At 35.3% G+C, this 24,466-nt stretch overlaps 1 protein-coding gene across 1 annotated transcript in view; it reads left to right on the plus strand.

The window, feature by feature from the left end:
* The window catches only part of TAFA2 (TAFA chemokine like family member 2), a 71,880-nt gene that overhangs the window by 26,931 nt on the left and 20,483 nt on the right, over window positions 1-24,466 (plus strand). The window contains exons 2-3 of the mRNA XM_063394917.1: window positions 457-609; window positions 1,577-1,701. Coding sequence (XP_063250987.1) covers window positions 457-609; window positions 1,577-1,701 — 278 coding nt within the window. The remainder of the gene's footprint in view (window positions 1-456; window positions 610-1,576; window positions 1,702-24,466) is intronic.

A 24,466-nucleotide genomic window follows, 5' to 3' on the forward strand; every position in this document is an offset into this window, starting at 1 on the left:
TCTGGACATAAAGCCTGGAGACATGGATTCTGAAAACATGTGCATGTATGGGTATTTTAGCATTGATAAACTTTCATTTCAAAGTTTCTCCCACAGGTAAAAAGAAAAAAAATATTGGTGGAGATACACAGCTGTTTATGGGAGTCCAGAAATAATTGTAGTTTCTAGGTTATGTTTTTAGTTTTATGTTTCTTCTTCCTGCTTCGCTGGAACAGGTGCATATGCAGCCTTGTCCAACTGTTCTTTAGCCAGTGTTTCCTGCCTGAGATAGTTACACTTCATTTGGAAGAGATCAACTCTCCATTCTCATATTAATACCATTGCAATTCTCACTTCATGTGTGGCAGGTTGCCTTACAGAGCCAAGTTTAATGCATCTCTAATTAAAAAAAACTCCAAGCGAAACAATATGTTACTTCTCGAAGTTATCAAATTGTTCCTCTTCTTATTTTCACAGCTCACCATGTTAAAACTGGGACCTGTGAAGTGGTGGCGCTTCACAGATGCTGCAATAAGAATAAGATAGAAGAAAGATCACAGACAGTGAAGTGTTCCTGCTTCCCTGGGCAGGTAGCAGGTACCACCCGGGCAGCTCCTTCTTGTGTCGATGGTGCGACTCCTTCTATTGCTTCCTTTCTTTGTGTTCCTAGGAGTTTTTGCTGGCTTAAGGTCATTTATGAGACCTGCTCCATTACAGTTAACTATTTAAAATAAGAGTAGGAAAGCTTCTGCATTTTGAGGGGGGTCTCCAAGGTGAATGGGAGGAAGATGAAAAAATTCTTTACTATTGCTTTGTGGAAATGCTAAACAAAATTATTAGATGCCAGTGAAAGAGGGCTCTTGAGAGGCTAAATTTGATCTAAGTAAAAGGACTCTTGGAGTTGTATGAAATTCATTTAATTAAAAGTATTTATGCAAAACCTACATAAGCATATAATTTTCATGTGCTACAGTCTTACATCTAATTTATATTTATCTCACTGGAAAGAAACAAGCAAACAAACAGAACACAGTTCTGTCTGGTTTTAATCTTTTTTAGACCTACACTATTATTCCTATTTCAGTGCAGTATTAGTGTCTTACTTAACAATTCTGGTGTAGGCTCTTATGTTTTATTTGGGAAAATACTACCTGATTTTTCACATCTCTTTCTCTGGAAGACTGGCAGGATTCACCCTTTACATGATCTCTTTAATGTTGATACGTTGTTGGCTGCCAGGGAAGCTGTAAATATGTCATCATTGGGGAATAAATTTAATCAAGTTATGCTAGGCTATATTATAGACCAAGCAAAAGAAGAGATTCTACTTAAAACTTTGAAATCTGGATGAGCATGATAAAAAAGAGGTTGGAAGGAAATGCTGTGAAGAGATTGACTTTGAAGCACATAGCACCTTTTGCAAATTGGAAACCTAATTTCTTATAAAGGTTCTGAAGAAGCTGAAAATCACAGACTAGCTATCAGTCAACATATATCTCATATTTTCCTGGAAAATAAAAGAAATGTTGCAACACAGTGACATCTTAAAGTGTCCATTTCAACGAAATACAAATACATTTGTTTTCTTCTCTTGTAGCTTCGATAGTGGAGCAGAAATGGTGGTGCCACATGCAACCGTGTCTTGAAGGGGAGGAATGTAAAGTTCTTCCAGATCGTAAAGGATGGAGCTGTTCCTCTGGGAATAAAGTGAAAACAACTAGGGTAGGTATGATACCAACCTGACATGTTACCAACAAATAATAATAATAAAAAAAAAAGTGCACAGGAAATTGGGTGCACAAAGAAGACCTAAGCTGAGAAGACTAAAGAAGCATGGGAAGAGAGTTGTACTGGGATTGGACTTCCTGGTCCCTCACATTTTTCTCAGCATACTTTTCAATTGTTTGAACATAGTGAGCTGTGTGCCAGGCCTTCTCAGGTAAGCACTCGGGACAGTAGCACTGATCCCTTCAACTAACAGTAATGATCAAATGCATTATAATTTAATATGTATTTTTCTCTGAAATCAGTTGCAGTAAGTCTGTACACTTTGCTAAGCTCTTCATTCAAAGGATAGCAAACAAGCATTTTTATCAGTTACATGGAATTACCATATTTCTACATAGAAACCGCTGAGTATGGTAAGCACTTGATGTGTCATTACAATATGATCTGGTTCTTTCCATCTTGTATAACTGTGATTTGCTAAAAAATTTTGACAGAGTTTCAGGGAGTTTTCGACACTTTTCATATTATTGGTTCAAATTTATATTAACAGAAATATATTTAAAGGTCATCATATACAATGCCTGACAACAAAGCAAACATGCTGTCATATTTGCATTTTAGTGGCTAAGAGAAACAAAAGAAAAATAAATTCTTCAGATATGCATTAAACACACAAATTTCCTAAAACTATGGCATTGTATCTTGTCAGGGTCAACACAAATCTTCATTGACATACAAAAGATGAAAATGTACTCTGAAGACACATATGCATGTGTTTAAGTATAAACACCTTCTCTCCTGCAGCCCAGCACATGTACTCATGGCTGATTTTTCTTTTATGTATTTTATAGTTTGTAGTGTCAGGCTACAAAATAATAATATGCTAGATAGGTGTTTACTCTATACAAGCATTTGAGTATCTATGTAATTTTATTGAAATATTCCTTATATAGGCTCTAAATTTCTGGTACACATTGGTTGTGGTGAAATGTAGCATGCACTGACTGAATTATATTCCTTCTGTTCCACAGAGAGCTCTGTATGTCTCAGTTTCTGTATTTATAAGTCTCCAAAACATTTTGACATTCTTTGAAAGAAGGATGTTTCCTAAGTGTTTGTTTTACAGTCCCCTTCCTGAATCCACTTTCAGGCATGTTTCTTCTGAAGATAACCTTGCTGGAATGCCACCCACACTTAATTTTCTACATGCCAATGCAAATCTGATTATATGCATGTAAAATGTACGTGCAAAAATATAATATAATCAAAAGAAACCAGATAGATATTTAATAATAATAGAAATAGAAACAGAAATAGAAAAAGAATTGTGTGTGTCTTGAAATTTTTCCTGTTTACTACTACATGAAACTATTAGTGTTACAGAATATTTGCCATTTTATGTGTATTGAGAGAGTTTAACAAATGATAAGTAAAATGTAGGCCTGAATTGTATTTCTTAGGAAAAGAAGTGGTCATAAAAGGGGGAAAATCAATTATGATTGCTTTGATGAGATTTCTTCTTAAAAGTTTGTCAAAATATAGGTTTCTCTGCATTGGTTGAGGTTATGAAGTTTTTTCCGCTGTGAGGGATCTAAAGAAGCCCGAGGCTCTTGTGCTCAGGAGCTTATGCCTTTGTTGTTGTTAGACTTTTAGGTCTGTCTCTTTGCAGCAGCTGGAAATTTCTTATTCTCCATGGTGGGGGCAATCCTCAGTACTCATTTCATACCTCTTTGGTGATGATGCTTTGGAAAAGCAAGTCCCTTTCTATATTTGCTGTCACAAACACTGATTCAGTACCATGGCTGCCATAACCTGCTTACAGACCGAGCACCACTGAAAGGAAAATACTAGTCACCTTAAATCCCCACTATTTGTTTTGCCTTCTAGTTTGTCCAGATATTGTATGTTTTGCTCCTTTTTCCTTCATTTCCCACAGAGCTGCAAGGCTATTCTGAGACAATAGCAAACTTCAATTCAAATTTCTGACTGCAAGTTGACCTAAGTTATTGAAACCAAGTCAGTGACAAGTGAATGAAGGTCTCTGTCTTTCAGACACAACGACCTGTGATTTTAAGAGACATCGTTCTGATGGCCAGTCAAATATATATTGCTATTGGAAATATGAGTGGTTTTTGTGTTAAGGAGCTTATTATTAAAGAGGAATTATTATTTTCCCTAATATGCAATCACTGCCATATTTTTGTAGCTCCTCTTTCTGCTCCTCAAGGTCCATTTAAATAAAAGGAAAAATTTTCAATTGCTCTTTTTTTCAAAATCCCTTCCCCTCTTTTTTTGGGAAAAATTAAAATAACTCTGCAGACAGCCAATGTTAAGAAGGTATGAATAATAAGTTTCTGTTTGTCAAATGAAATAACCCATATATGATTATCATGTATAATATAAAAGCATAAAGAAACAAAGGGAACTAAACAGCATGGGTGATTTAAGTAGATTACAAGAAAACCTTCAAAAGGCTTTCCTGAAAGGCCAAAAAAAGTTTGTCTTCACTTCCAAGCATTTTCTCTAAGTTTGTCTTCTTCATGTGCCCAAATCCTAACCCAATTACCCGCTGAAGTACTATCTTGTACAGGATACAAATTTCAAAAGTAGCACCTGCATTTCCACATCTTGAGCTGCTAATAGTTAACCTTTATGTTAAACATAGAAACAATGGAGGAAGGAGGTATTTTGCTTGTCCACCTCTGTTTGCATATTTAATCTCACTATTGTAAAAAATTATGATACTGACTTCCTAGTAGTTAGTCACTAAGCAAAAAAGGCCAGATGAAAAATGGCAGAAAACTAAATGATTTTTAAAAATGTGGTCTATTTGAGGTTTTGTATTTTGTTCAGTTATATAGATCTAATAAGGCCATACATGAATAATGAATTAGAAGTACTCAGAATTCAAATGTTAAGAAATCTAATTTGGAAATTTAGAATACAAAGAGAATACCTTTAGAATACAAACCCAGGTATTATTTTCCTAATTTGTTTGCATATTAGTGGGAAAAGACTGATATTAAGAATTAACCAGAGAAAAGACCTGAATATAGGGAAAATGCATATGAATGAGTACTGATTGTGCTGATTTAGAATTGAGTATTTTGGATCCACGTAGCCTCCAGGAGAGGAAGAGGGAAAAAGAAAAATACAACTTAGGTAAATCAGTAAATTTTATGACTTCATATAAAGAAATATGGGATTGTGTTCCTGGGCATAATACCACAACAAAAGAGAATATTCATGAATACATTAGGAGAATTACGGGATGATTATGAGCATAGCTGAGATTTTACCAAACACACTTGGGCATTCTTCTCTAGGCTGAGAAACTGTTGTGAAAAGAAACAATTACATTTTTTTTCCACATGGCTAGCCTCTACATTGTCCTCTTTAAATGATGACAAAGGTGTTTCAAAATAGTGGAAAATACTTTTTTTTTTTTTTTTTTTACATTTGAAATACTCTTTTACAGCCTCTTACTAATATAATTATTCTAGTTCCAGAAGTTCTTCTTCTTGTTTTCTTTCTTTTTTGTGTTTTCTTTTTCTTCTTGCAATACAGCAAAGCATCTGTATTAAAAAAAAGTAATTTTCCCAACAGTTGAAAAATGTATCATTATTATGTATAAAACTGAGAACAATATTTTAAAAATTCTCTGAGTTTATATCAAACAAACAAGCCCTTTCTGAAAATGAACATTTTGCAGTCAGATAACAGCTGAAGAGAAAGATTCTCTTAGTTATGGGGTATATTCCACATCAGAGGTCTCTCCTGGATAGGGCTTTTCCCTGGGCAGATCTAGATGCCAGGCTTTACATGTTTTTTTAAGAACAGAACATTACCTGTATCTTTATGATACAGGCAGGCTTTAGGTAAGAGCACCAGAAGGTGCATGTAATCCACATGGAAGTGCATGTTGCAGTGCCTCCTGGTGTCCTAGTTCTCCTGGCATCCACCCTGGGACTAGCTTGGAACATGTCATGACTCCTGGGAAGTTCATAAACCTGTGTGTCTTTCCTGCAGAAATTACAGAAAAATAACAAGGTAAAGTGGTGTATCCTGGGTTTCATCTCAACATTCTGGAGGTGAAACATGCCTGAAGAAGTGTTTACTTGCTCCAGGCAGTGGGAGAGTGTTCCCAGTTTTTGAACATGTAGGGAAATATGCCCTGGTATCTTTCATGGGGAAAAGTATCAAATAAAATAGGCTATTTCAGTTGAAAGGGATCTACAATGAGACTCTCATCCTGCGACCCGACCCATTCAGGGCCGCCCAAATTAAAGCCTGTAAATAACATCATTGTCTAAACATCTCCTGAACACTGATAGGCTTGGACACCTCTCCAGGCAGCCTGTTCCAATGTTTGACCATCATTTTGGTAAAGAAAACCTTCCTAGTGTTCAGTCTAAACCTTCCTTGGTGCAGCTTCGAACTGTTGCACAGTAATTAAATGGTACCTTATCCTCAGGCTTTTAGTTTGATTTGGTAGAACTGCCTCTGGAATGAGGCACAATTTAACACTAAATTGTGGTTAAATTGTGTGTGGTAGAATTTCCTGGACTTTGCTTGGGTTAGGATTCTGTAGAGTGAGATAACTAGCTCAAGCTCTAGACTGTCTTTATAGTTTTAGATAGGATTGTTCAGTTCCAGAAGACAGATGATTTTGTTCTAAGATAAATCAGATGAATTGTCTTCTGAAGGTGCTTATGTTTCTCAAATAATCTAGAGAAAAACTACCATGACTAACTTGGCCCCTAATGTTTAATACTTAATGTTGAATAGGAAGCAGCTGGCTTAGATAATTTAGTCACTTTGATGTGGTCTTCAGCAGGAAGATGATCATAAAAGCCCATTCATTCTTTCTCAGTTTGGGAAGCTTTGGACTTTGACCACTATCAAATGCAATATAATATAATATAATATAATATAATATAATATAATATAATATAATATAATATAATATAATATAATATAATATAATATAATATAATATAATATAATATAATAGTTTTAAAAAATGCTCACAGTCTGAAGATACAAAGCTATGAGCTAAATCAGTGACTCATACTATGATGAGAAACATGTCCAGTATCTACTACTCACAGCGCATACTGGCAACCTTGCACGTTCTTTGAGAATTGTTGGTGTAATACTAATACTGATACTAATAATGTGAATTAACAACAACAAAAAGAATCAGACACATAGCAGATATTATTAACCTCTGAAAATCTTTAGAAAATGAAAGTGAGTATTGTTTTCCTATAAACAAGGGAAAGTAATATTTTCAGCTGGGTAATAAAGGGCCATCATTTGGAAATGAGCATTCAGCTTCTGGAATAGTTGAGCAACTACACTTTTAAGATGGGCTGAAGGAACTGCAATTGTTTCTCTGAAAACTGGCTAAGATTTTTTAACATGTAGAGGAAAGCACATTGCAGAACAGAAAGAAATCAATACCTAGTATATTACTCTGTAACTATATGCCAAACCAATATCAGATATGGAGTACTGCAATAAAATAAAATAAATATTACAAGGGCAGAGAGAAATAAAAGAGAAATATTACAGGGCCAAAAATAAATCCATAGTGAGTATATTTATCTGCATTCCAAATCCAAATCTGCATTCCAAATCGATACCAGAGATAGGCGACCACTGTGAAAAGAACAGAAATATTGCCAGGATGGTGAGAAATCCATACTGAGAGTGTCTATACCTTCAAAAACAATATAAGAGAGAGGCTGAACTCAGTTATTTGTAATATTCCAATTTATCTAATTTAACGTTATGACTTCCAGAATTTAAAGGAAACTCAAAATTGAATAAGATCCTTGGAGAAAGAGAAAGTGTACTGTCTAAACCCAACAACTGGCTTCATGTGAAGCCACACTGTGTTCAGTATGCCCATCCCACTTTGCTCAATCAATGCAGTTTTGTTGCTATCTACAGCCAGCAGTATTTACTGCTTACCTTTTTACCCTATCTCCTCTTTCTCACTTGCAAATGCTGGGTTGTTTCTAAATTAATTGCAGCTGGTGAAAGGAGAGAAAATGATTTTATTTATGTTTCAATTTATAAAATATGCTGTTCATAACCCTTTCAGCACAAGGAATGAAAGGACCTCTATTTGGTACCTTTAAATTTCAGGGGCCTACTCAGATTCCCAGTATCAAGAGGCAGCATAAAGTGGTGACTCAACTGCTACCAGTGGTGCTTGAGTAAGACAGCAAGATACAAGGGAGCTAAAACGTGTCCCGGGGTATGAAAGGAGAATGGTATTTTTCCTGTAACTGAGCCTTACCTAGTGTTAGCAATGCAGCAATGTTAGTTGTTCTATACTTCTCCACACAATCAACAGATCCATAGGCTCTTTAAGTGTTACTGCCTTTTCTGCCAAAGTTAAATATGTGGTAGCTTCTTCCTTTGTGTCTTTGTTCCTCTTCCTCCTCCAGGCTTTTCAGAAAGAGCAGTAGTAATGATATGGAATTAGAAAAAGCAGAAATTCATCATCTAAATACAATGTATAGATTACTCTAGGATGTTTCTAATAGGCAGGATGTGTGAGTTGTGGTCAGTGAGTGCTAAGAAAGCAGTGTTCTCACATGATACTGTACATGTACATGACATTTTACAGTGTATAACTGCTATTAACTTGCATGACATAAAAAAAATTTGCCTTTTGTTTTGACCACTGAGCAATGTGAAATAATTGTAGGATGGATCAATGATCTGCCATGTGTCAGGTACAGGAAGTGCTTTTCCTATTATTATGTAAAGGGTTATATAATTGAAGAAACCACCTCACTGTAAAACTACTCTGTTCCCCTGCCTCACTTCAGAGCCTCTGTATAGAGTCCTCAGCTCCTACTTTAATTTCAAATGAAGATTTATAGGAGTAATGTACACATATACAGTGACCAGCAATACCTGGTGGTTCATAAAAATGATGTGATTACAATATAAGTGAGTGCACAGACTGTAGCAAAATATTACCCATGGAAAAGAGTGATTGCACTTGTGACAGCCTCTTTGTTGCTATGGTATCTCTTTCCATGCCTTTGGCTAATCTGTCATTAGGAGAAATTTGCAGCTGTCTCAGCAGGTTTCTCATTGCTAACTCAGAGACCACTGTAACTAATCTGTCATTAAAATAGCAGTAAGGGGTATGCACATATTTTCTAAGAATAAATTCAAGTTTTAGGAGACAAATAAGCTGGTAATGGAAATACAATGGAACTTTCTAGGGTCAAGCTGGAGTTCTGTATTAATAAATAATTATTGTTTTTATCTAGCACCACAGTTTTTTTCATTTTGAAGCTTTGTATTTTTTGTAGGGCACATAAACATTAATCTTTTGGGACACTTAAACATTTTGATGGAAAGAGTTAGCATGCCAGCCAACATATTAGAAAGGAATCATCAGTATTCAGGGCTATTCAATTTACTGATTTTCCTAAAAATAGCCTTTATATACCAAATTTGCTTCTTTATTGTGAAGTCGGTGTGCCTAGTTCTATCCTATGTAAAGTGTGTCAGGAGTCTAGGCCTACAGCATGATGATGTTCCTTTGTGGTCACAGAAATGCAGACATGTCATGGTCCTTTCCCCAAAAGTACTCTGAAATCGCTACAAAAGACTAGTTTTGGAAAAAAGGATTAAAGGAAGAAGTGATATGAAATGCTATAAGCAGAGTCATACACTGAACTGTCAGTAGAACTTGTTGGGCAGGTGAGGATAATCCAAGCATTCAAATACCAAGACATTTTCAGTATCAAAATTGTTTAGTTCTGTTCTGATTTTAAGTCCTATGGATACTGAAATGAAGAATGAAAATGAGTAACATCAAAAGAGAGAATGGGTTAAAGGCAATTTAGAAGGGGCAATTTTTTTTTTTTTAATTTTTTTTTTTTTTTGTGAATAGACACACTGTAAAAATCATGAGAAATGAAATCTTTTGCAATACCTTCATCACACTCACAGCATAGTAATATATGCTCTAGTTTATGCATTTTTATCAGGGAATAGTTTTTCTGAAGGTAAGACTGCAGCTAGGATGCATTGTAAAGCACTATTTTAGCCCCTCCAGAACCTGAACAGAATTACTGCAATCAAAGGAAACTATTTCTGCAATATTTAAAGAAAAATGCAAACAGATTTCTGTTGCATGTCATTAATTACTAATCAGTGATTTTTGTAACCATTACTTTCGTCCATGTGCAAATTCTCCAATTCATCTGTCCAGCCAAGATGTTTTCTGCCTTTGTCCCAAAAGATTCAACTTGTGGTTTAGTTTTTTTATTCTTCTGCCTTGTCCTTTGCTGGCATGTTTGAGATACTGACCTCATGTCTGAAGAATAATTTTCTGCCTATGTGATGGAAAATAAGAACAAGTTCTTAAGGCTGTTTGTTAATGACTGGTTTTCTTCACTCCCCCATGAATTTCCACTTTTCCAGAGTCCTGACACCAAAATCAAAGGTGTTTCCACTTGCATTTGCAGCTTTGTTCTGCCAGTCTCTTTGCCATTCACAGCTGTGCAAGAAGGGCTCTTTGAATACCTAGAAGTCCTTTTAAATTTTGTCAGCTTCTAATATCTCAGAAATTACCATACAAGATGATATTCAAATGCCAGTATCATGTGAGTTATGCTGGCATGCTCTAAAACTAGTGCTTCTTCCTTGTCTCACCCTCCTTTTTAGTCTTTAGGGGCTTCTTTGGATCATTTCTGCAAGTCAGAAATTATTTCTGGTCAGAGAGATTGGAGTGTTCTGAAACCTCACATTATCTGCTACCTAAATAGCTGCAGGCAGGTTTTTTTTCCTATTTCTCTGGGTATTTGGCACAGGCTTCACAAACTTTGCATCACTGCTTAGTTGCAGAAATGTATGAGGGAATGGAAAACTGGCCTTCAATTGTTCAAAAGGTAATGCTTTCAATTCTTCAAAATACCATAGTTTTCTTGAAGTATTTCCTTACTCATTAGGACTAATTATAGAAAATATCAGAAACACCTCTTTGGCGCAGCTCTGCTTTTCTGCCTTCTTATAGGGAAGGAAATGAATAATAATGACTATGAAGCAAACACTCAGGCATACAGGGCATTCTGAGCCTACACAGTCACTCTTGGAGGAGTGAACAACTCTCAAACCACTTGAAATCAGATTACTAGTTATTATTCCCTTCCATAGCAAAGTGAGCATGGTTGTAAATCTTAACTATTTCTCCCTAAGAATAATGAAGATAGTCCCACCCTTTGTGAAAAGTCTTCTAAACGAGGAAAAATTTCAGGCAGAAATAAGTGAAAGGTTGTTGCCTATGACTAAATTAATAAAGAAGACAAACAACATAGAGTTAATTTCCACGAGAATTTCATTTTTTCATTTTTCATGACTTGTAGTTTACTCCTTCTACCACCCTGATGAGCACCAAGTCAATTTCAGGAAAGACACTACTGCTGCATGTAGAGAAAAGACTCCAAAGGACTTTCCATGTTCTATAAACGGACTCTGAGCCTTCCTCTACTGCATTATTAGAATACACAGATATTCCCTTCTTACATCTTACAATCCTGATTATCATCCGTCACCTTCCATATCTGCAGTGATAAATGCCATAGAACTCTGAAGTGCAGATTTTGGGTGAAGCTACAAAATATCCAGTCCACCAGGGCTTACTTGTATGATGAAACCTGTAAAATTATGTTGGCAAGACCGAACAAAAGTTTGTCTCCAGTTTATGAAGATCAATGGGTTCTCAACGAAACAAGGGATTGTCTAATCAACATGTATCTACAAACTCAGTAGTAATAGATCTGAGAATTTTAATAGAGCTGCAGTTTTGTCTCTTCAGGTTGAAGAATGTCAGAAGATAAGTTATTGATGCCAGCCAGAAGAACTTGTTTCTTCATCCTGAATTCAAGCTTTGTGGCTTAGGAATATGTTCCTACCAAAAGAAGACCAAAGGACTTTATCTCTGCTCATGCTGTTTCTAACTCAGGCAATTGTACTCCAAAATCAGATTATTTGTTCTAGAAGTTGGAGATCTCTCTATCCTGATTCCTTGTCACCTTTTCAGAGTGACCTTGGAAAATGCAAATTTCTCATCTTCAAGGCATCATTCCAATTCCATTTGCTAATAATTGTTGTTCATCATCCGCAAAGTACAAAAAAGGAACAGGAGACTTTCTTCTAGAATGCAACTTCACAAATGTTGCCTATTACTTGGAAAGCCAGTTACTTTTTTGAAGGTCATTCAGGAAATTTCCCTAGTCCTTTTTCTTTCTCGTGACCTTAAAGCACATCGTTGGTACTTACATTCTTGAAATTTGAAGGCAACAACCTCTTCTGAGCCTTTTGGTTTTTCCGTCATTATTTGAGATTTTAGGATTCGAGAGTCTAATTGCAATTAGCTACTTTGATTCATTCATACTTGTCTTAGATCACATTCTCTTTAAAAAACAATGAGAAGATGCATATATGAAGACAACTGGACAGGTTCCATAAGAAAAATTAAATTGAACACCACAGTAGGTTCTTAGTTAAAATTCCTAGCATTCACTTTTAGCTTTGACAGAATACTTATTTTCTGTGTACTGTGAAGTTCAAAAATAGTATACAGATGTTCCTGAATACAAAGGTGTTATAAGGTGGTGTAACTTTCACCTGAATGATTCCATAATGCTTGAGCAAGAAAACATTTACGTATTAAACTGACAGCACTTGTTGTTCTTTTAATCTTTGACCAAGATGACTACAACTATTGGGAATCAGAAACCCATAATCTTGGCTATGTCTTAGTGAAAGAGACTTTGTGTGTTTTCTTTCCTGGGCAATGAGAAATCCTTCTTATTGTTCATCCATGACAGCCTCTGGGTGAAAAGCCCTCAAGTCTTCCTTTTTTTACAGTTCTGTTAGAACTTGAGAAAAGATATCAGGGATTTTTCTGAAATCCTCCAAATCTGCCACCTTTCTTCTCTTTCTTATCTGTATTGGAGTAATGGCATGGTGGGTACTCATACAGGAGAAGGTTAAAATTAGATTTCCTGAAAATAATTTTATATTCTCTGAACGGGTACCCACTACTGTGTCAGTACCCATTTTTTAAAGCTGAAATTTCTCCAAGCACAGAAAAGTCTTTTCTTCTTGTGGAAATTCTAAACGGATGAAAAGAGAAAGGAAAAATATCTAAAGGATTCAAGTTGATGACTGATTCATTGTTTTTAAATATTTTTTCCTTCCTGGATATTGGTTCTGCTGTTTTCTAACTTGTTTTTTAGTTGTCTTATATTCCCCCAGCTATGGCAGTATTCCTGGAGCCAAATGTGAGTGCACTTCCTCAAAATGCCAGTAGTGGAAACTGGTAAGCAAGTGGGGAAAAATCACCAGAGGAATCTCTGAAGCTTGGGACAAAGGCAGAAAACACATCAGTACTGCACTAACAGAACAGCAGGTATTCTTATAGAGAAGATAAAATTACAGGTAAGGAAATGATTTACATTTCTATTTTGAACTTGTCCAAATGGCTTGTTACTCTCCATTCAAAATACCAGGAAAAACCTTACAGCATAAAATTTGAAGAAGAAAAAGATCTCAAATTTGATCAACTTAGACTACCTGATTTTTTTTTAGTGGGGATAATTGAAAGTTCTGTCTGACCCCATTTCTGGAAAAATATATTAAAAGATGAAAATCCTTTATGCCTATTAGACAATTTAAAACCTCAGTCTAGTTTTAAACAAGGCTGGGTGTTTTTTTTTTTTTTTTTCTTATTTATTTTGCTTTTTCATATTTAGAATGTAAACACAGAAAACTGCTTGTTGTAGGTTTTCCTTTCCAATCCAAACCAAGTATAGCCTTTTCTATAGGTAAATGAAGTCAGATAAAGCCAATGACAGAAGGACTCTGTTCCCAACTCTCCATTTCCACCCACTTCCTGACACTTGAAAGGGTAACATGACTTTTAGTATGCTTCAATTTTCTCATATATTGAAAGGAAAGAGGTTGTTTTTATCTCCCACTTGGGATGATTAGGTGAGATAAGTGGTGTAGAAGAGAAAAAAAAAAATCTCATTTTTGTAATTAATTGTCTTGCAGTCTTTTATGCCGCCATGCTGCAGTCCCACTATGGAGTTGTGATCATCATAAAAACCTCAAGAGGATATATCCTTGTCTGAATTGCTGCAGTTATTATCTGTTACAGAAAGTAAAATAAGGTTTATGTTTAAGTCCTCTTTTAATAGAAAACTGTTGTCTGTAAATGAAACATCATATTAAGGTAAAATAATTCTGCCATAAACTCATTTCTCTACTGAGTTACAGAAACATGGAGAAAACTAGGGTATGTTCAATACCATGGCAAAACCTTTTGGAAGACAGTAATAATGAGTACATAGGAAAGACTAATGAATTGGATTTAGCCTTGATGTAACTCATATGTCTTCATCAGCTATTCACTACCATAACTGTCCCAGTGAGTGGTACCAAATAATTTTATTTTGTAAACTATCTATTTCAGGGAACATGAACACAGGACCGTATTAATTGGTTTCATAGTATTCAAATATGTAGATGTTTTATTTAAGCAAGAAATTATTGAAGTTTTGAGTTGTATATTGCCAATGAACTGCAGCATAATGTTCAAGTTAAAAGGGTTAAGAAAATAAGAGAAGAAAACCTAAAGAATTTTTGGTGATCTTTTAAGATGCTGTGTATCTATCACTTTCCAGAAGCAATCATTATTGGCACATCTATCTCAAACATCTAGATAAAGAACTATCTGTCTGAATTGAATATTGTCTTTTGAAATGTGTAATGTGTCATTTGTTATTTTACAGTGCTTCCTGTAACCTTTTTTTTTTAAACTTTAAACATATATGAGAAGAAAACACTCAAATCTTTCATTTTGAAGGAATTGTCTTCTGACTTCATGACTCCTTTCTGTACCACAGGTCTATGCATGAACTTATTCTCAAAGAACTTTTCACTTACTGTTTTGTCATACTTAAATGTTGCTGATACACTTTCAAAAATGAGTGCAATCTATCAGTTTCTATTGCATTTTAGCTTGAATTTGAGTATGATGGGGTATTTTGAAGACTGTGCACTTTTCCTAAGAGAATTTTTTCTGATTCTGAAATTTGTTTTCTCCTGTCATTTTGTATTTTTCCTTGTAAGTTTAAAAAATATTCCAACTATCCCAGTTTTGTTTTCTGTAACTAATTTCATAACAGTGTAGTACTTGACATGTGTTTGTTTCTTAGGCAAACGTGTAGAACTCCTCAAGTCCGAATGGAGAAGTAGAGAAAGGAGGTTTCTGCTGTGCCTGATGAAAATTTTTTTTTCCACACACAAAAAATATTCTGGCTCCATGTTGGAGCACTAGTTGTGATGAATCCTAGTCTTGGTCGGAGTCTAAGGAAAGGCCAGAGCATTCGTTGAGGAGTAAAGAGTCAAACCACTCCAGAAAATGTGTTCCAGCCCCGGTTTATTACTCACAGAGCAGCAGGTGTGTACAAATACAGGTTTACATAGCATTAACAGGAATTGTTGTACCTTACTCCTCATTGCAGTTGCTTAGTTTGCTGCAGACATTAAAGAATTGTAGCTTATTTGGGCAGAGTTTCTGGAGGGTGGTTGGAGAGACTCTGACTGTGCTCCTAAGCAGCCTCAGAGTGTTACTTAGATGTTTCTGGGAGCTTTAAAATGTCTTCACACTCTTGACTTTCAAAGGTAGACCCAGTTGGTAAAATTAAGTTACTCACTCTCATTGGAAAACAAGAGATGCACTGGGGAACAGCACTTGGAAGAGAAGTCCATCTTAATACATTCAGTCTGGTGTGGCATGTGTAGTTGAAAGCTCAGTATCCCATACTGAATTACTTAAATTTCAGAAAAAACAAAGAAATTTATTAATGGGTATTTCCATTATATTCCTAAGATAGGCTAGAAGTTGTCTATCTATCTTAAAGCTGTTAAAGTGTTAAAGATGAAAGACCTTTATCCTTTATAGGAACATGTGCCATACTCTGAGGTATTTTTCCTTTACCTATTTTTCTAGTCCTACCTTTCAGACTATTTGAAGTAATTGGAAAGCTCACTTTACATGTGAAAGATTTCCAAAGCCTTTTAGTTTCAATTACAATTTTATAGGACTGATTGTCTAGATCTTCACTTTACCACCAAAAATTTCCTGCTGAAATTCTTAAGAGCAGTGGGAAAGAGAGGAGTAGAGTTATATGTCAAATGCCATTGCATGAAATGAGTTTTCATAATGTTTGTCTCTCTATAATGGAAGCCCTAAGTACAGGAACTGTGAAGTTCACAGTTGACTTCACAAGTGAAGTTCCAATTAGTCACTATGCAGTAAAATATGGAAGAATTATAAGGTTTTAGAATCTCATGGTTATCAAAGAACTGGAAACCTTTTGAGTAATGTCCTGGGAAATACTCTCTTTAATTAATAAAATGAGCTAGTCATAGCTCCTGAAGGACAAGTGTGAGGATCTAGAATTCTAAATCACTTAACAGGCTTGGGAAAGTGTTTAGATTAATAATTTTCATACTGCAGTGCCTAAAATAAAACCAAGGGAACAATTTGAATCTCTTGAGTCCTTAAATAAAAAGTTAGGTAGGGTAAAAATTTTATAAACAGCAATGAAACATTTGATGCCTTGAAAATGTGTCTTCCAATAGGTAATATCCTCTGAAGGTAACTGAATCTGTGTAGCTATCATTAAATATCTGTTTTCGAGACTGCTCACAAGTGACTCAAATTTTGCCTTTTGTCATTAGCCCAAGTCAAAGAGCTGTCTGTAATACTAAAATAAGGGCCTGTGTCCTAATTAATGGTTCTCTCTTGCAGTTCTCTTGAAATGTGCTTGAGTCACCTTCATTTCTCAGACTTTTGAAATGTTTCCTCCTGCCTCTAGAAATTTGGTTATTTAGCAATAAAGACCCAAATCCTCACCTACCCACTTTAAATGGCCTATGCATATAAAAGCCCTATTCCAGAGAGATTCTTACCATCTTTTTGTCCACTTTCCCCAATTCATTTGATCATTAATTACAGAATTATCCATCTATGAGGAAATTGTGAACCTGTCTTTTGTTAACATTTGGAAAGTACTTTGGATTATCACTGGTACAAGATACTAGAACAGAAGCATTTTCCAAGCTTTCAAGTTGAACTGTTTCAGTGAATGAACACGCACAAGTGGCAATGCAAACTGTCATTTGCTCTCACAAGCCATGTATGAATGATAGTGCATGGCAAACACACTGTATGGATTTTAAAGTTCCAGGAAACAATGTTATTCTATCTGTTCAAAAGATTCATTTCCAACCTCAACCTCATTCTCAGAGGGCATGAGTGGAAAAAATGCACTGGCAGATGTTTGTTTCTGGTTATATGGGCCCTTCTGTTTCTACACTGTAATACTGATATTAAATTCTTACCACCACAAAAAATTTATTTATTTTATAGAAAAAGAATGACTGATATAGCCCCCACGAGTTCATTCATTTTTAGGAAAGGTTTGCTAAAAAATCACTTTGTTTATAATTTTATTAATTTTTTGTGATGTTTTGCATACAATGTAAGAAAATGATAAGGACACAAAATGGACAGAAATATACTGCCTACAAAATAGGGCTGTTTTGGTATGGGATCTCTGGGTTTTTTTCCATGACTTGGAGGCCAATCCATTGCTAGGCATTTCTTCAAGCCATTCCCTATGGCTTTTGTCGTTCCCTATATTTAGCTTATCTCACGTTGGTCATTAAATAAATTTGTGAGACCCCTTTTATTTTTGCTTGAAATCCCCATACCATTTTTTTTCCCACATGTTTTAATATTTCAGAGAAAAATGGAAGGGGTGCCAAGGTGACTTTGTCTCATGAAATTCCACTTAGCTCAGGGTGAACTATTAATTGCTCTCACAAAAAATAATTTCCTTTCTGCTTCTTATGTATCTCAGGAAAAAAAGAAAAGAAAAGAAAAAGCCTGAGTATGCTTAGATGCTATAACCTATGACCACACACAATCCTATTTGGTTGATGGAACAGCTCTAATTAAAATCTAAAAATACTCTATTAAGTACTTTCTGTTTCTTTGGAGAAAACCTAGAACAGAGGATCCATCCACGTGGAATCATCTGTCAAGGCAAGAAACATTGGCCTAAAAATTTTACCTTTTCTGCATTTGCATTGATAGATAGTCCTATCTTCCCTCCAACTCTCCTCACGCACTAATGACTTTACTGTACATGATGGAAAAGAGAGAAAATTAAATTGCAAGGAGACATATAAAAAGGCAACTTGCTAACTTTCAAGTGCTTGACTTTGCAAACTTGAGAGAGAGCAAGTTCTCAATACAGATTTTGTGTATGGTTTATGATAAACACACAAAAAATTCAAAAATATGCCAGTCAAAATATAGTAATGTACAAGTTGTGTTATGAAAATTTCCAGCACACACTTAATTTCAGTATACCATATATTGCTATGTATTTTATTCCATTATTGTTGTATAATAATTAATTATGTTGCTAATTTTGAAAGTAGAAGCTATTCTGTAGTTAGCTAATATATTTGTTTCTCTGAAGAAACAGAAGAACTTTAATATACCTAATTGTGGTTCTGTAACTTCGATGCTCAGGTGCCTGGATTTAGGGAGAAGTGCTTTACTCTTCAGGGAATATTCTCTCAGCCGTTCTTTACATCCTATAGTCTTGATTTTTCTTCCTTCCTCTTCTAAGGCAGAAGAAAGTCCTGAGTAAAAGTATCAAATTTGGTTTTTATTGAGAATCAATTCTAATGAAATAAACAATATTATCTGCTGTAATCATCCATTGTGTAGATTTCACAAGTGAGGATATTTTTTACCCATTGTGAGCAGCACTGGAATGCAGGTTGTCCAGAAAATCTCTTGAGGCTAAAATTCTCTGGTAGCTTTTCTGATGTGATGTCATGAAATCTTTTCATCTCTTATCCTTTCTGCAATACCCTGGCAAGAATGTTTTACCCAAAGATTGAGTTTGTTCTGAACATTTAGTGAGCAGAATAATGTGGAAACCTTCAGGTGCATTTAATTATATATTGTTGTGTTAAAATGAGTCCACATACAATTACAGCCAATTTACAGCCGCCACTCACTAATTTAAATTAAAAATTCTGCAACTGCAGAGTAATTATGCTTTAATTGCATATTTAGGACAAGAAAATGTATATACTCTAATGTGGTGTATTTCTGATATAACAAATTATGTGAAAATTGTGAAAAAATTTATTAGTATAAAGAGAATAATTGTATTTCAAGAATGAACAAATTAATTCAAACCAACACCTAGGATGCTAAAGGTGTCATGTACTTTTTCAATTTGTATTGTTAGTTTTCCGTATGTATTAATTATTAACTGAAAATCTGATTTTCACCTATTCAGGGTGTTACTGTTCTCTGAGGATTTTAAAGATCAGACACATATTGTTATCGGTCCCTCTTTTCCTATGAAGGCCTTTGGCACACCTTAATACCTTACTTCCCAGACACTTAAATCAAATAGCATTTACTATATCCAAAATGAACCATTTCTGGAAATACTATCACTAGGTATTAGCTAAAATTTCATTGCTTCTTTATGAAACTGCCTTTAATAACCAAAAGGTTTATTCACCCCCTGATATGTATGGTGTATGAATATATAACACCCATTAATGTTGATGTGCAGTGTATGCTTGAACATAAGAAGTATTAACATCATACAAAGAGGCAAATGTGGACCACTCTATGTATGTATATGTATATATATGTAGGTCAGTGACCTGATATAGAGCAGAAATTTGAACGGATATCTGCTTTTTTTCTTATTTTAATCACCTATTTAATTTATGTGGTATGTTGCTTTCATAGGGATATTTTCACCACAGGGTTGTACCGCTAGGTGGGGGGAGCAGATAGGCCTGAGTTTTTACTGAGTTTTATTGTGACTGAAAATAAATTTGCACTTCCAAACAGCCATATAACTGAGCAGTCATGTATGTGCAAAACCACCATTTTTGTTATCTGAAGTTTCTCACATTAGCCCTCACATGGTAGATCGGGGTGTAATAGAAATAATACATCACAGGATAGTTGAGGTTGGGAGGCAGCTCTGGAAGTGCCACCCCCTGGCTCAAGCAGAGCCATCTAAAGCCAGTTAAGACCAGACAGCTTTTGAACATCTTCAAGAATGGAGCCCACGATCTCCCTGGGCAATATATGTTAGCACTCAGTCACCCTCACAGTAAAATACTTTTTCCTGAGAGGCAACTGCCTGTGTATGCTTGTTCTCAGTTTCTTGTCCTGCTGCTGGGCACCACTTGAAAAACATCTGGCTCCATTTTCTTGGCACCCTTTCTTCACATATTTGTACACATTGATGAGATCCCCCTTGAGCCTTCTCCAGGTTGAACAGTTCCAGTGCTCTCAGCCTTTCCTCATATGGGATGCTCCCGTGCCTGATTTGCCTTAGTGTCTCTTTACTGGAGAGACAGACAAGTAGATATAGATATAAATATAGAGACATGTATTGCAAAGGAAGCTAATAAAATTCCACCTGTGGAAAGCATCAGAAGATGTATATTTTACATTGTGTAGCTCAGTGGCACCTGGTTCCATGAGTAGAATTCCAGCTTGCTACAATAAAGCAAAAAAAACCAAAAAAACAAAAACAGTAAGATGGTGCATCAGCCTTTTGAGCTTTGGTGCAGGGCACAGAAATATGTTGCTGGAGTTTTAAATTAATTCTTTATTATTTTTTCAGGCAGTCTTCCACTTTAGAAGGGGCCACATGAGGCTGTTTCCAACATCAAGACCAAAGCAAAATAAAAGCAGTGTCATAAATAAGCCTGTGTATCATAAAAATCACAAAGCACAATTTTATTATAGCCTTAAGTGCAGTTCTTAGAAACAGCTCTGTGGAGAAAGCAAACTAAAGTAATCAACTCCTTGAACAGTCTTTTAATATTCTGTTTGTTCTACGTTTATGCTCTGCAGAGCTGACAAGAGCTGTATGCAAACAGATTTGCTGAGGGCAAAAGTATGTTTCATCATTAAGGGGCATGACCCTTCTCTCTGTGATCAAAATGAAAAGCATATGCCCCTTGATGTCATAAAGTGTTGTGACCATTCCAATGAGTTGTTCCTCAAGCCTTGGGACATTTCCCCCGACACAGTTTGATATTAAAAGGTTACATGATGATTAATTGTATCCACTGACACAGCAGAAATATTCCTCAAAGTTATGTTTCTTTGATATGACAGATTTTTTTCTTTTAAGGTTTAAAATCTAAAGCAGTTAGAGGAAAAGTCCGATTACTGTGAAATGCTTTGTCCCCCACTCTTTCTCTGTGGTCCTTCTGTTTCCCTCTTGTTTCATGTTCGGCTGGGTGAAAACACTCTAAATTAAATCTTTGGTTGTTTTTTAGTTTGTGAATAACAGGATCTCTATCTCTTGTTAACTTGTGCATGAGTTTTGTCCTGTTTCTCCACTAAGTGATTATTGCTTGCTAAGATACATCAAGCCTTTAGAAGGACATTGCCTTTTCCAACCTGAATGATTCTATGATGTTATGATTGTTTTGTAAAGATGCATGCAAAGAATGGAAGAATACAGCTCTAGTATGAGACAGTGTATACTCAATGGCTAACATCTAAAGAACATAGTTATTACCAAACGGAATTTCTGTCAACAACAAAAGAATAACAGAAAACAGATATTAGTGGGTTGGCAATTCATGTTTTTATTATATTTTAGGCATGGCCACATTTCGATTTCTTCTTGTGAAATCCTATTGCCACAAAGCACTTAAACACACAATTTAAGTTGGGGAGCAATGCCATCTAATACCACTGGGGTTTCTTGCCTTATTTAAAAACAATTGAAAGAGCTTTGCTGGACAGACATCTTACACTTCAGTCTCCCTTTCCAGTACTTTCGAAGTAGATTCACTATGTCCAGTTTTGATTTTCTGATTTTCTTTTTCTTTACAGGTAACCCGATAGCTAAAGACAAATTGAACCTGTCTCAAGGCTGATAACATTAAATACAACACATAGGAATTTCATTCTTCCAGGCAATCCTTGAAGTGAAATTTTGTATGGCTGGGGTGTATCCTTCAGAATCAATTGTTTCAATGAGAACCTGGCTTGTAATCAGCAACAGCCTTGAGATCAAAACTACTGGAAAGTTATTTTGAACTTCTGTGTCACAAATATTTCAACTGATTGAACTGTGTACACCTGTAAAATTGCACTTGCTGAGGAATTTGCAGCTGTAATCACAAGCTAATATTCTAAAGGTGCAGAAAAGCAGCAAACCTTTGGGTTCTTCGTTGCAGATCAGTGGCTTTTCATTTTGAAGAAGTCAACCTCTGAAATGTATTGGATCCTTCACTCTAAAATGATCTTTGGTCCACTGTTCAGATTGCTGGTGGGACTGCGCACTGCTTTAATTAAATTTCTGTTGCAGAAATTGTCCTCTGGCATGGCGCAGTTTTAGACATTTTTATTTGTGTTCTAATCTTGCAGCTCTCAAAGGTACATATTTCAACATCTTGAAGTTGCTTTGTTATAGGAATGGAATTATATATCCATTGTTAATAATTATTGTTGACAAGTAATAGTTATCTGAATACATCAGTCATCTTAGAATGTAGAGTCAGGTTGACATGTTTCCCTAAGGCTAACCAACTACTGCAGCTTAACAGTTACAGAAAGTAGTGGTCAAAACTCAAGTACCACTTCCATTATAAGGCATTTCATATCTTTAACATATACATTTCCATTTAGTTTGAAGGAAATGGGTGTTCCCAATATGTACTTTACTTTCCTAACCTTTAATTCATTTAAATTGATGGTAAGCAGTCAACTACACTATTTCATCCCTTTTTTATAAAGGTAGGCAGGGATGTAAATGAGTTTTGCAATTATGATATTGGATGGTAATAATTCAGAATTTTTGTCTTTTTATTAAAAATTAATGAATTCTCTTGCTTGAACCTAAATACTGATGGATGCTTATGTAGATGTCTGCTCAGTCTGTTTGCCATAAAGGAAAAAAGTCCTAGTGCTCTCCCAGTTTTACACTTCATGAGTATTTTGCTTGCTTACAGTCATCCAATTAAGATCTGTTTTGTTTTGTTAGAAATTCTTGAACTTTGCGATGTGTTGTTACATGAAAAAGATCCTCAATATTTAAAGGCCTTAAGCATCTTTGAGCTTTTTTCTAAGTTATTACAGAATGTATAATTTTATACTCCATTTAATGTATATTGTACCATCTGTAATGTTGATACAAAAGAAATTTGGCAATTCCTTGTAGTGGCACCACATAAACATGCTGATAAGAGGAATTCCTGACTGTATGCTTTGGTGAATTGAAATGAAACCACACACACTTAATGGTAGTCAAAAGTACATAGCAGTAAGCTTGTTTAAGTAGTGAGTGGTTACCAAACACAGCAAACAAACAAAAAGAAAAGAAAAAAAAAAGAAGAAAAAAAGGAATAGAAGGAAATGGTTTAATCATTACAAGCCATTGACATGGCTAGTTTAGTTATATATTAAGTTCCATGATGGATGAACACCCCAGTGTGCTCTACCTGTCACTGTAGCCCGTGCTGTTCCAAAACCATTTCATTACTTCTGCTGTGTTATTGCACAGGAGAGCTTAAGTAAAATAAATGACTATTGGGAATAAAATTGAGCAGTATATTCTATCATTCTATTGGGAAATAATAAATAATATGTTGACAGGAAAAGATCTTATTTTCTGATTAAAATTTAATTAGAATAAACCGTTTGTAGCAGAAAGTAGGTCTCTTGGTATTTTAGGATGGATTAGTATTATAGGGATTTGTGCTAAGAGGTTCAGGACAGAAGGTAGCATCTTAAGGAGATTGTCTGGAACAGTGCAAAGTGTAAATGTGCTGTTTTGTAAAATCTGAATATGACCTCTATTTGGTCAAAAATCTGTATCATGCTTCTCAATACTTGTTTTCTTTGTTTCCTTGTTGTTAAACAGCGCTGAAAATACTGTATTATATACAAGTGTAACACATGCATACCAATAAATGAAAATAAATGGATTTTCAAATATACTGAATAGATTCTCTGCAGTAGATTAATGTTGTGACTATTCATAGCAAGTGAATAAAATTTTAATATAAAATAGAGTTCCCTGTATGGATGTGTGCATTGGAGATCTGTTTACTCATGGAACAAAATAATTTTTTAGCAAATAAGAATCTCAAAGGTTATATTAATTTTATATTTCTTCAGTAGAGCAGAGAATATTTCCACCACTTTGAAATGTCCTTTTTGAAAGGAACTGATACCTATGAGAAATTCTGATGGGTGTACTCTTGTTTTCAGGTCAGATTGAATAATTTTTTTTTCTTCACAAAATGTGAAACCTGAAAAATTATCATTTAGATGTTTTAAGCAGCAAGACATGGTAGACAATCCTGAAAAAAAAAAGTTTCAGGTTAATTTGTTGAACTGTTTAAAAGAAAACGAAGAAAGCCAGTTAGGCGGATCTGCTTGTGCACCTTGAAGCAAGCTGGGAACCCCAGTTCAGGTATCCACAGTGCAGGTTTAATGCTCCTTTGAAAATGGAGTGCAGGTGACTGGATCAGCTATGTGCATCCATGTACGCATGTGAATTGCAGCAATTAATCACTTATTCCTTATATACTACTTTCTGGATTTTTGTTGTTT

The sequence above is a fragment of the Prinia subflava genome, chromosome 4 (genome assembly GCF_021018805.1).
Source record: "Prinia subflava isolate CZ2003 ecotype Zambia chromosome 4, Cam_Psub_1.2, whole genome shotgun sequence".
NCBI lineage: Eukaryota > Metazoa > Chordata > Aves > Passeriformes > Cisticolidae > Prinia > Prinia subflava.